Genomic DNA, 13,877 nt, shown 5'->3' on the forward strand with positions numbered 1-13,877 from the left:
TGGATACATTTTTATGTTGTTTTATAATAGTCTTAAATGGAGAAATCTTTATTTAATTTTAATATACTGGTTGACCAAAAGGTGTCACACAATGACATCACCAGTTAATGAATAAGATGTTCCAACCAATGGCGATCATGTTACTCCCTCTGGGTTTAACTTATGGTAATTTTAATAGTCCTTTGTTCTATACCATATAAAAGCCCAGATGAGAGAGACACATGACACATCACATTTTGCCCAATATACATCACACTTACAACATACACACTACTACAGCTATGCATAGACTCATCTACACAGACTCCATTTCAATCCATCATGTATCTGAACCTTTGAGGGACGCCAAGCGAAACTCCTCCCTAATTGGCCACCATCTTGGAAAAGCAGCCATCTTAAGGAACCTGTTAACTACCATTCTAAGCTAGCGGCCATTTTAAATATGGTAAATATGCCTTGCTAGTTATTTGATTATTATTCAATATTGTTTATGTACTTCCTGATATGTTTTACATTGCATATTTAAAGGGTAACGAAAGTACAATCCCAGCCGTATATACCATATGTAGATTTTTCTCTAAAGAGATGATTTTTGTTTTTATAACATTTTTATTAATATCAGATTAAGCGCATTATTGGCGATTTCACGTCTTCCGTTTTGCATGGCTTATTCTCACTTCATCTGCAGTGGAATGACTTTCGGCCGTGTGATTCGCAGACAATTGTGGTCTGATTATATAGAATAATCATTTGTGGTTTCTACTACATCTGGGAAAAACTTAATCTTGCTTTATTTTCACTTTCATTATTGAGCTACACATCACATTGCATTTATTGTTTGAAGTTCATATTTTTGTAAAGTTATCTTTTTGTGTCATCTCAAGTCTGATCATTTATCGTGATTACATGTCTCGTGAATAAAACTTATATATATTCCATACTGTAGACTGTTTTCACTAAGATTGGTATATGCTTTTAAAAAGAAATTAATCAATAAAAAGAATTAGCTAAATATTGATTTATGGACATAAGTGAAGATTCTCCTTACTCATAGATCTTTGCTTATTATTAACCATAAATAGACACTGTTATATTCAGAGCAGTATAAACATTCTGACATAATGGAGGCACAGCGAGATATTAATTTATTATTAATTCTGACAGGTGTTAATTATTTCATTAGTGCAAGCATAGTGTTCTGCTACTTTCACACCTGTATATGTGTATGTGTATATATACATACATGTGTGTGTGTGTATATATACCCATACACAGACGTTTTGATGTTATGCCTGCCTCCAAAGACCCCCAAAAAATGCTCAAAAAAACGCTTGCTACAAAACCGGCAAGGTGTGAAAATAGTGGACCCATATCCCTGTTCTATATTAATTCTAAGACAAACAATCTTTTTTTTCTGGTTCTGGACATGTTACAGAGCTGAAACTTCACAGGTACATGTTTTAGACCCCCCAGACACTAAATCCAAAGAAATCTAATTTTTTTTTCAATAATTTTTTCAATAATTGGCTCTCTATCAAAAATGACAATTTTTAAGAAGTTTTTATTGTGTGATTAATAGTCCCTGGGGCATGACCCACAATCCTAAGCAAAATTGTGTTTTTTGATTCCAGAAGTTCGGGTCCCATTGATTTCAATGGGGTTCTGGAATCCGAACCAAACTTTCAGGAAATTCGGGTGTTCTGGTCGAACCAAACTTTTCAAAAGTTCGATCATTCCTAGTTGGCAATATGTATAATGCCAATTGCTCAGTGTAAAATCAACCACTAAACACCAATGAAAGGCGCAATCTTCCTTACACTGACCACTGATGTGGGGGTTGGCACTCTTTCTCCCACTGACCATGAATGCAAAGGGACATTTTGCCTCACAATGACCATCAAAGTGAGGGGGGGACGTTTTTCAAGGGTACTTAAAACAGACAAGGCTACCCTCCAGTGGGTACCCCAGCAGGTTAACAGAAAAAAATGTGCATACATGGATTAAGCGCCAGACCAAAAGATAAGAGTCCATTTTCATTTATTGGTATTGTGGTAAAAGACAGCCAATGCGCTTTGGGGGTTAGAGGAACTCCCCCTTGATCTGGGCTTTAGTTACATAGTTACATAGTTACATAGTAGGTGAGGTTGAATAAAGACAATAGTCCATCCAGTTCAACCTGTGTAGGTGTGTGTGGCTGTAATCATCTAACATAGCCCTTAATGTCCTGATCCTTGAGATGTAAGTCTAAGAGTCTTTTGAAAGCCACCATACTACCCACAGAAACCACCTCTTGTGGTAGACAATTAGTTAAAAATGAGAACCTTGAATGGACTCTAAGTAATGCTTTCCTGTGTGATTCTGAGCAGGGAAGCTAATTGCTGGATTAGAAGAATTGCTCACCAGCAAGTGCATGAGCAGTCAAGATGCTGGTGAGCAAATCTTATAATCCAGCAATTAGCTTCTTTGCACAGATTTGCACAGGAAAGCATTACTTAGGGTCCATTCAAGTTCTCATTTTTAACTGAAGCCCTGATGAAGGGGGAGTTCCTCTGACCCCCCAAAATGCATTGGCTGTCTTACCAATAAATAAAATTGTACTGTACTCTTTTATCTTTTGGTCTGTCGCTCCTTCCATGTATGTATATTTTCTTTCTAGTACCAATTTAACAGAGCACATATTCACTGACCACTATGGCAGCGGGGTATTCCATACTGACCACCAATATAATGGAAGTATTTACATTGGCCACCAGCATAACATAGGCATTTATACAGGGGAGTATTGCTAATTCACTGTCCTGTCAATGTAACACCAGTTATACTACCAATATAGAATGTAGACATTCATACATAAATATGTAGTGCCCTCCTAGGTAGGTGCTAGAGTGAGTGTATATAGTTTTTGGTTTCTCTGCTTAACATGGAGACAGCTAGGCTGGTAGCTATTGGATTTACTGGACAGTGGCAAGAAGCCCTGCAGTTGAAAGCATGGATATCTATACAGCCCTGGCCAATTAGAAGGGGATGTGCCCTGAGGCATGCTGGGTGACTGTATTTATATCTAAGGAGCACGTGGGCTCTGAGGCTTTCCTCTAGAGAGAGAGAGAGGTCCAGGAGGGAAGGGGGCTGCTGCACCTCCTCAGCGCAGGCTGCCATGCGGCCTCAGGTAGTTGACCTGAGGGCCTGAAACACTGAAGCTGCAACCCATGGTTCTTGTGAGAGCAGACTTAGGGAGGATGTCCACAGATCCTATATGGTACTACTATGGAAGGCTGCCGTTGGTGCTTTAGGAGCCTTGTGAGTACAGAACCCCCATGGGGGATCCCTGGGACTTGTGCTGTTAGTTCCCCCTCTGGGAGCTAGAAGTCAGCTGCTGGGTGCCAGCAAAAGGGGACACTGGCTAATGTCTTGAAAAGGCAAAGTTCATGGAGTTCTTTCAGCTGTAAAGGGACCTGTTCATTCTGTACAACCACACGGCTGGAAACACTGAGAAAAAAAACCTGATTTATACTCAACCACCCAACACAACAAATGTACTGTATTGATATGTAAACGATACTTACTGGGCTACAATGAATGTTGGGGGGGGGGGTGTGGGGAGAGATTGGGGTTGTAGGTTAGCTGAAACTGCTGATCTGTCCCTGCCTGTCTGAGAGAAGATCTGCCTGCTTTGTTTACATAAGCAGGCGGGTCTTCTCTCCTTTTCCCAGGCGATCGCAGGAGGAAGGCAGCAATCGCTGCCTCTCCTTCCGTGGCCCGTCTCCTGCTCTGTCTAAACACAGCGGGAGTGCGGCTCCGGTGGTGCGCGCGCCGTGGAAACCACTTGCACTCCAGTCACGTAGTACTATGTGACGGGACGCAGCCAAGCCGCCCTGCCACAGTAAAAAGCCGGCAGGCGGTTGGCAAATGGTTAATATTACTTTATTAAGATAAAAGATTATCCAAGAACTGCAACTGTATCTATCTATGTAAGGGATTTATCTATGTGCTCTCTACTAACCTTTGCCGGCATATTTTTCCATTCCACATATCCATAACTTTAGAGCTCTGGAAGTAACGCACTCGCATGTAAGTATAGTTAATGGGTTCCTTAACTTTATTTTCTGTCTTTGGGCCTAATATAAGGGTATTTAAAACAAGAAATATTTCCAGTCTTAACACATCAGCAAAAGATACTTAAAAATGATACCTACAGGAATTACATACAGGAAACAGATGTGTATATTACAACAGGAAAGCAAAAAATCTCAGAATAGCCAAAATACTATGTGGTCAACAACAAATCCCACAACTTCAGAAACAATGGGAGGAAAATTACAATCTTCACATCAAGATACACAGGGAGAGACTTTCATTAAAACTAATTACTTTCAAAAACTAATTACTTTCATTATAACATTTAAATAAAACAAAATGCTATCAGACGCCAGCTCCAAAAGTGAAGTTGGCGGCTTGACATCAGCATCTAGCTCTGCCCCGATGCATTTTCATGCCAACGCACGTTTTCAGGGGAGGCTAGTGGATGGATGGAACTGGATGTCCAACGAGTGGAAGCTGAGATAGTTAAAGTGATTGTAAAGTCTCGTTTTTTTGTTAACAAACATGTTATACTTACCTGCTCTGTGCAGCCCCAAACCCCCTCTTCTCGGGTCCCTATTCGGCTCCCCTGGCCCCTCCCTTCTCTCAGGTGCCCCCACAGCAAGCAGCTTGCAGTGGGGGAACCCGAGTCAAGCTGCGGCTCTGTGTATCCATTCAGTCACAGAGCTACTGTTTGACCTCACTCCCTCTCTCTCCTGATTGGCTAACAGACTTTGATTGACAGCCGCTGGAGCCAATGGAGGGAGCCAATCAGGAGGGAGAGTCCCGGATGGCAGAGGGACTTGTTGACATTGCTGGATAGAGATGGGGCTCAGGTAAGTACTAGGGGGTGCTGGGGAGGCTGCTACACAGAAGGCATTTAATGCATTAAGATGAAAAAAACTTCTGCCTTTACAACTCCTTTAATTCCCATTGCTTGACTTACTGCATTGGCAGCTAGTTAGCTGGTGAGTGCAGTCTTACCTTCATTTGCACGTTGTGTTCCCTTTTTTGGATGGAGGAAGCAATGCATAAACATTTATAGAGTTGAAGGACGTATTATTTATGCATTTTTTTGTGTGATTATTACTTTTGCGTTATATGCACATGATTTATAGGTAATTTTTTAAATTTGATGTTGCTGTATTAAGGCGCTGCTCCTTTATTACTGTTATATTTAGGTTTTCTGTATGCTTACCTAACGCTAGCAGCCTTCTATTTATTATTATTGTTTTAGTGCTGGCTTATTACATTTATCTTTGAATATATACATCATATTTTTAAAGCGGAGTTCCAGCCGTTTCTGTGTTAATTAAAATTTAGCAACTACAAAAAGTGTATCTGCTGACTTTTAACTACCTCAATACTGGGCACTTAAACCCCCTTCCTTCCCAGATCAATTTTCAGCTTTTAGCGCTGTTGCACTTTGAATGACAATTGCGCGGTCTTGCAACACTGTACCTAAACCAAATTTGTGTCATCTTTTCCCCACAAGTAGAGCTTTCTTTTATTGGTATTTGATCACCGCAAGGTTTTTTCTTTTTTGGTGCACAAATAAATAAAGACCGAAAAGTTTTTTGTTTAGGTTATAAAATTTAGGTTATAAAATTTTGTAAATAGATACGTTTTTTCCTGCACTGATGACGCTGCACTGACAGGCACTGATGAGGAGACACTGATGGGGTGGCACTGATAGGGTGGCACTGATGGGGTGGCACTAATATGCAGCACTGATGGGCACTGATAGGTAGCACTGATATGCAGCACTGATTGGCACTGATATGTGGCACTGATAGGTAGCACTGATATGCAGCATTGGTGGGCACTGATAGGCAGCACTGATGGGCACTGATCGGCGACACTGATGGGCACTGATCGGCGGCACTGATCGACACTGATGGGCGGCACTGATGGGCACTGATAGGCAGCACTGGTGGGCAATAATGGGCACTGGTGGGTGGCACTAATAGATGGCAATATTGGGCACTGGTGGGCAGCACTGATAGATGGCATTGGTGGGCAGCACTGATAGGGAGGGCACCACTGGCAGGCTCTCTGAGCCCTGATTGCCATCCCTGGTGGCCATGGTGGGCATCCCTGGTGGTCATGGGTGGGCATCCCTGGTGGCTCTAGTGGCAAATCCCCCCCCCCAGGCCTGCACTGGTAATCAATGTTCTGATTACCAGCACAGACCCCCCCCCTGTGATCAGTGAGTAATTAGAAATACTCAATGATCCCCCCGGCTGCAGCACAGATCATCTTCTTCTCCTCACTGACAGGATCAGTGTTAGGAGAAGAAGAGATCAAAGCCGTTACAATGGCTGTGTTTACATTGCATGGCGGCTGTGATTGGACACAGCCGTCATGTTATCAGGACGGCCAATCACAGGTCCCTCCTGCCGCAACTTGTTGCTCTGTGTCCGAGGGACACAGGCACATCGAGATCGCGCCGCTGCACGCGCCGCTGCGCGTGCCCGCAGCGGCGCGATCTCGCTCCTTCTGAAGGACGTTCCGGAAACGTCCGATCAGAAGAACGAGACTCCCACCCGGCCGTATATGTACAGTGGCCGGGTGGGAGGTGGTTAATAAACACATTCACCTGTCCCACAATCCATAGATGCGGCCGCCCAAAGCCTTAATTCTCTCCCTCTCCTCTCCCCCGCACCGGCATTACTAGTGTGGGCACCCGGTTTTGACAGCTTCCGGCTTCACAGCCGGGTGTGCACTGCGCATGCGCGAGGAGCGCTGTGCGTCCTGAATGGCCGGGTAATTTTTTGGGGCCTGTGACGAGTCCCAGAAGATTGCAGGGAGGGAGGGGGAGAGGTGAACTTCTGCTTGAGCCACCTAGGCTGCCCGAGCAGAAGTTGGAGCAGGTACCTGTCAAAACTAGGTACCCCCTCCCCCCCCCAAAAAAAATGACATGCCAAATGTGGCATGCCAGGGGGTTAGGAGTCCTTAAAGCAGAAGTTTCACTTTCGGGTGGAAATCCACTTTAAATTACCCAATATTCAACCACTTGACCTCCAGAAGATTTACCCCCTTCATGACCAGGCCTTTTTTTGCAATGTGGCACTGTGTTACTTTAACCTCTTCTGGACCGGAAGGTTTTACCCCCTTAATGACCAGACCATATTTTGCGATTCGGCACTGCTTTATTTTTTAACAGACAATTGCGCGACCCTGTACCTAATTAAAATTGATGTTTTTTTCCCTACAAATGAAGCTATAAACAAAAAAGACAGACAATTCTGAAAACAAAAAAACAATATTTTTCACGTTCTGCTATATAACATTCCCAAAAAATAAAAATGTTTTAACATTTTCGACCAATTTGTTTTCTGCTACATATTTTTGGTAAAAAAAAAAAATTGCAATAGGCGTATTTTGATTAGTTTGAGCAAAAGTTATTGCGTCTACTAACTACGGGAAAGATTTATGTCATTTCGTTTTTTTTTTTGTTTTTTTACTAGTAATGGCGGCGATCTGTGATTTTAAACAGGACTGCGACATTGCGGCGGACAGATCGGACCCCTAACTGACATTTTTGACACTTTTGGGGGGACCAGAGACATTACTACAGTAATCAGTGCTAAAAATATGCACCGTTATTGTAATAATGACACTGGCAGGGAAGGAGTTAACACTGTGGGTGATCAAGGGGTTAAATGTGAGCCTAGGGGAGTCATTCTAACTGTGGGGGGGGTGTGATTTGTGAAATGATCATAGAGACATGTGATCCTATATAGAAGTGTAGTGGTGAGCCCCTTTATCCAGATGCAGGTAACTCAATTCCCCACAATCCTCTGGGTTCCCATCATCCCCTGAGTTCCAGGACACGCCCAGGGAGTATAAATGCCAGCTTCCTGTGCTCAGAGAGATCCTGCCTGATGGGACAGCAGTGACTGGGCAAGTGAGCTGTCCCCAGGTGCTGGGTCCTCATTCAATCAGTTTGGTGTGTGGGCCACCAGCAGTGAGCACAAGAGCACGCAGCATCTATCCAAGCCCCAGTCACTGGAGAGGACTCTGTTACAGTCCATGTGGAGAAGTTGTCCAAGCAGTGGGTTGGTCCTATCTACGGCCCCCAGAGCCTCCTGCCCGAAGTCAGCATCATCAGTGCCAGTGTGAAGTCTGTGCCAGCAGGAAATCCCCTCAGCTCACAGTCTGCTGAATGAACGATTAATCTCTTGGAACACGTGAGAATCTTCAGCTCTTTATCCTATCAGTAAACTGAACTCAGAGCACTCTGCTGCCATCTAGTGGCTATTAGTAGAACTGCAATAGAATTGTTTTCATGTGTGTTATGCCTGTTTCTCCCTTCCTCATATTGCCGTTTTGTACTGCAAACCCCTGTCCACATGATCTCCTGTTTAATCTATGTTCTACATTGTTAAGTAAAGTAGAAATTGCACATCACCACTGGTCTGATCATTTGGCTGATACTGTTACATAACAGAAGGATCACAGGCGCTCTGTGATCATTCCAGGGAGAAGAACGATCAGCTGTGTTTACAACAACTGACCATCCTTCTCTCTCAGCGGGGAGCGATCGCGGGTGTCGGACGGCAATTAAAGCCGCCTGACCCGTGTATCCGCTTCCCCGCTGCCGAGCGTGCACTCGCCCCCTAGCTGCCTGCGCACGACCGACATTAGGTCTACGTTGGTTCACGCAGGAGAGCCACCCTGCCGCAGAAAAAAAGGCGGCGGGGTGGTCGGCAACAGGTTAATTGACAATTGCGTGGCATGCGACACTGTACCCACAGAAAATTTATGTCTTTTTTCCCTACAAATAGAGATTTATTTTGGTGGTATTTGATCAATTCTGCGGTTTTCATTTTTTGCGCTATACAAAAAAAAATACCGACAATTTTGAGAAAAAAAAATGTGGAAAATCTAATTTCATCAATTTAGGCCAATATGTATTCTGCTACATATTTTTAGTAAAAAAATAAAATCCCTATAAGCGTATATTGATTGGTTTGCACAAGTTATGGCATCTTCAATCTATGAAATATTTTTATTTTATTTTTATTTTTTTTACTAGTAATGGCGGGGATTAGCGCCTTATAGCAGGACTGTGATATTGTAGTATATATGTGCCACAGTCCAGGAGACTCCTAGGTGCTGCTCTATAGTAATTTAGCGCTTCCTATATTTTTTATTTGGGACTGTGATATTGCCGCGGATAGTCGGGACATTGACACTTTTGACACTTTTTGGGGACCAGTGACACTAATACAGTGATCAGTGCTAAAAAAAAAATATGCACTGTCACTGTACTAATGACAGTGGCTGGGAAGGAGTTGACTGACACCATGGGCGATCAAAGGGTTAAATGTGTTCCTAGCTGGTGTTTTACTAAACTGTGGGAGGTGCTTGTACTAGGGGGAAGGCATAGATCCGTGTCCCTGCTTTGCAGTCGCGTCGGCAGCGCGCTTGCGCACCCCCAGCCTGGAATTGCTGGATCATATACTAGGTACCTGATCCAGCGCAGGAAAGCCACCTTGCCGCCGTATATTAAGTTATACTTTTAAACAGTTACATTTAGTTATGGATTTGTATTAGTGGTTTGTTCCTGACATATTTATGTTCTACAAAGAATCCGGGAGTGGTGTCTACTAATCAAATTTTTAATTTGTATATTGCTGGAGAGTAAATTTATCAAGAGCGCCACATTCCTAAATTGTAGTCAAGAAAGAGCAAGGTTTGGTATTGGGACATTTAAGGTGCTGATAATTATTAAATAATGGAGAAAAAAAATCATTTTTTATAAAAAACAATTAGACACTTTTTATTAGGAGCAATTCCACAAATACAAAAATAAATTATTTTAAAACATATAAAAGAAAGGAGAAAGAACTTGATTATGTCTGCTCAACATGTTTCACCATCTTGTAATGGCTTCTTCAGGAGAGTGACGAACATCTTTCACAAGTAAACATTCTCAAATGACTGAACTTTGCCCATACATGGAGAAAATTGTAAATGGAAACTGCCCTTAGACAGGGAAGGATAGAAGCATCCGCTAGGCATGCGTCACACCATAGAGGAGGAGAAAGCCAAGCCAAAGGGGGATCCTTCAAATCAAGAATTTGGATTGATAAAGCAGTATTGTATGCCTCAAAAGAGTATAGCTGATACAGTGTCTTTTTGGTTATATCCTAATGAGACTGAAGATCGTCTCAAAAAAACTTCCTCTTATCCTTGATCAACTTGATAAACTAGGCAGGAATAATAAGTGAAAATAGGGTCAAATTCTCATATTGGGAATTGCCCAGGAGTGTTCAATCCCAGGCAAGAATCCTGTATTAGGTCTTCTTCCTCTTAACCGAGCAGGCATACAATACTGCTTTATCAATCCAAATTCTTGATTTGAAGGATCCCCCTTTGGCTTGGCTTTCTCCTCCTCTATGGTGTGACGCATGCCTAGCGGATGGTTCTATCCTTGCCTGTCTAAGGGCAGTTTCCATTTACAATTTTCTCCATGTATGGGCAAAGTTCAGTCATTTGAGAATGTTTACTTGTGAAAGATGTTCATCAGTCTCCTGAAGAAGCCATTACAAGACGGTGAAACATGTTGAGCAGACATAATCAAGTTCTTTCTCCTTTCTTTTATATGTTTTAAAATAATTTATTTTTGTATTTGTGCAATTGTTCCTAATAAAATGTGTCTAATTGTTTTTACAAAAAATGATTTTTTCTTCATTATTTAATAATTATCAGCACCTTAAAAGTCCCAATACCAAACCTTGCTCTTTCTTGTCTACTAATCAAAGCTCGATCTTCAGTGTCATAGCCATTGCAAAACCATTCGTCATGCTGAATTCTTAAGGAAATTCACTAATGAGGACTCTTTACAGTGGCTCTGTAGGGAGAATGAAGTTGAGATCATGGGCGTCCGCAGGTAGGGGCAAGAGGGGGCAAATGCTTCCTCCTGGAATCTCAACTTCCCCCTTTCAAGTGGTTGTTAAGTCACTTTATGCCATCCTGTATGGTCTGCTTAATAATCCTGTGTGTCTGTGTATGTGTTTTAAAAAAATAAGCCGTTCTTTACCAGTTTTCAGAGGGCCGAGCATCGCTCACGTGACCCATCGGCTCTCTCCTCTCCCCATCTGACAGCTGCCTGCAGCAGGTGGGGTCGAGGATTCCTCACTGATGTCAGCCGGAAGGGGAGGAGGAGAGGAGGAGGGGAGGAGGAGAGTGGCAGGGGGTCACGTGAGCGGCGAGTCGCACTCTGAAAACTTGTAAAGAATGGCTTATTTTTTTATAAAACACAGACACAGGGGCACACAGGATTATTAAACAGATTGTAGGCAGGATATGAAACTTTGAATGAAACTACAGCAGCAGTTGAAGGGGGGGGCACTGACACAGGAGCAGGCAGTCAGGGAGGGAGGGGGGAGAGAGGACAGAGGAGGACAGGTGAGCTGCGGATGACGGAGTCACGTAAACTGACCCACGTGTCAGGACTCAGCAGCCATGGTATACCGTGGTCAGTTTACAGAGGGGAGGACATAGCCAGGCAGGATCAGCCAGGTATTTCAGGTGATACAAGGGGCCAAATTACACAGCAAAGCACTTTGCTGTATAACATGCATTAAGGAAATGGATCAATTTTTTTTGTTTAGGTTAAATAATTGCTGCTGTTTGCTCTTTACAAATAAATATTTAAAATAAATATAATGACTAAGCCCCTCCCCTTCATGACATTGTTGAAAAGGGGTGGAGCATGGGTGGCCTTAAAATGATGCCCCCCGCCCCCCCGAAAAAAGCTCTGCGGACGCCCATGGTTGAGATACCTTGTAACCAAGATCATTGACACTTTGGGGTTGATTTACTAAAGGCAAATAGTCTGTGCACTGTTAGTGCAGTTTCTCTAGATCTGAGAGGAACATGCAAGGAAAATAAAAAAAAAATGCATTTTTGCTTGCATTTGATTGGAAGATAGAAAGAAACAGAGCTTCCCCTCTGATCTAGAGCAACTGCACTTGTAGTGCACAGTATATTTGCCTTGAGTAAATCAACCTCCCGTTTAGTTCATTCCAATGACCATTCCTTATTTACTAAATCTAAAGTCACATTTGTTTGTTCTATTTGGGATTTAGCTGGTTTGTAACCAAACAGATCCATTGCCTCTTTGCAGTTCTGTTGAATCTGTTCCATAAATGTAAAGTTCAGAGAAGTTCTCCATTTTTGAACAACTTTTGAAGAGTCTCTTGAGAATGGCAGGAATCCTTTTTCTGCTAACTCCTTATGGGTGATATTGTAAACCCACTGTTCCAGGTCTTTGGTTGGATGGAGGCCAGCAAAATTGGTTAGATGGAGGCCAGCAAAATTGTAAATTTTTTTAACGTTCTTAAGAGGTTCATTAGAAAGGTCCTCGTGTCGAATTACCATGTATCGCCCTTGCAACTCCTCAGCTGCTTTAGCCACATTGTTGATGTCAACCTGAGATTTGCAAATCTTCTCCATAACCCTGCTTATTGCAATATTTGTTTTTCCTTCATTCTTAAGTACAATCTTATCAGCAATTTTGAGATTGAAGTTTGTCCTTGAAGAAGCAATAGCCCGAGGGTCCCTTACAAGGTGCAAAATACGAAGATCAAGAGCGGGGTCTCGGAAAAGGGGAAGCAGAACAGAAAGGTCTAAAATCCGGACTGTCTTCATCACCACATGGCTGTATGTCTTGCATGTTTCTGCTATTTTATCCAGGGAAGTATTCCCGCAATGATCGAAGCACTTCAAGCGGTCATAGCCTTCAGTAGGCATAAAGGCTGAACAAGCTGGTGGGATGCAGAGCGCTCGACTTTCTGCAAAAAAAAAAAAATCAGAAACAAGTTTTCCACCTTGAGGAAGATAGTGATGAAGAGGAGACACATCACAGGTGAAAAGTGATCGTAGAAGGTCTCTTAAGGGAAAATGTAGCAGCTCGGAACTTTCATTCTGAAGCTTTATCCAGATGGAATGTCCAGGCTCAAAGATGTAAAAGACATCATTGTGATGGTTGAAGATCTGTCCAAGGAATGAAGAACCTGATCTCCAGGATGATACAACAAGGAGATGGACAGGTTTGTTTTTGGGAGCAGAGTGTGGTGAGCGTGTAAAGAAGGGAGTTTTGTTATAAAGAAATTGGGATAGAGAAAATAAAAATAGAGATACAGAGAGTATGAAGAAATGTTTAAGACGTGGTGACATCATCAGAAATCAAGTAAGAATGTGGAATGACCAGGGATGACCGGGAAGTCTAAAATCCAATGAGAGGTGAGAAACAAGAGCTGTAAAAGAGAGTCGAAAATGATAAAGATTAATAATTGGGAAGTACAGAAGATGAATAACTATAACCAATTACTGTATAGAATATGTAAAGCCAAAATGTTTTTCTTTTGGATAAAGTTGAGAATTACCAATTATAGAATATGTCCAGCCAAAACCTTTTTTTTTTAGCTTTCAATAAATTTGAGAAGAAACTAATTATAGATTATGTGCAGCCAAAAGTTTTTTTTTATAAAGTAACATTTTTATTGTGTATTTCAGCAAGAAAAGAAATCCTACAAAAAAGGGAATAATGATACAATACTCAAAGGTTCAGCCTTTAACTACCTCCAGACAACCCACCGCGTATTTACGTTGCTAATTTATCATTAAATACCGGTGGTATGGCAACAGATAGCTGCCATAACCCCGGTATTTCTCTATGCGACGGGCGGTCCTCTTTCATATAAAAGTGGTCTCAGTGGCGTATTCACCACAGGATCACTTTTACGGGCGGCGGGAGAGGCATCCACCCTCGTCCCGCCACTTCC

General features: G+C 42.4%; 1 protein-coding gene across 1 annotated transcript; it reads right to left on the bottom strand.

Moving 5' to 3' along the window:
• Positions 1-11,863: 11,863 nt before the first annotated feature.
• On the bottom strand, positions 11,864-13,272 carry LOC309560933 (carbohydrate sulfotransferase 6-like; the record flags this gene model as incomplete). The annotated part of the gene is made up of 2 exons (XM_082264631.1): positions 11,864-11,899; positions 12,105-13,272. The coding sequence occupies one exon, from the start codon at positions 13,270-13,272 to the stop codon at positions 12,112-12,114; it is 1,161 nt and encodes a 386-aa protein (XP_082120757.1). The 3' UTR covers positions 11,864-11,899; positions 12,105-12,111.
• Between the last annotated feature and the right edge of the window lie 605 nt (positions 13,273-13,877).

The sequence above is a fragment of the Pelophylax lessonae genome (genome assembly GCF_965119305.1).
Source record: "Pelophylax lessonae genome assembly, chromosome: 7".
NCBI classification, from domain to species: Eukaryota; Metazoa; Chordata; class Amphibia; order Anura; family Ranidae; genus Pelophylax; species Pelophylax lessonae.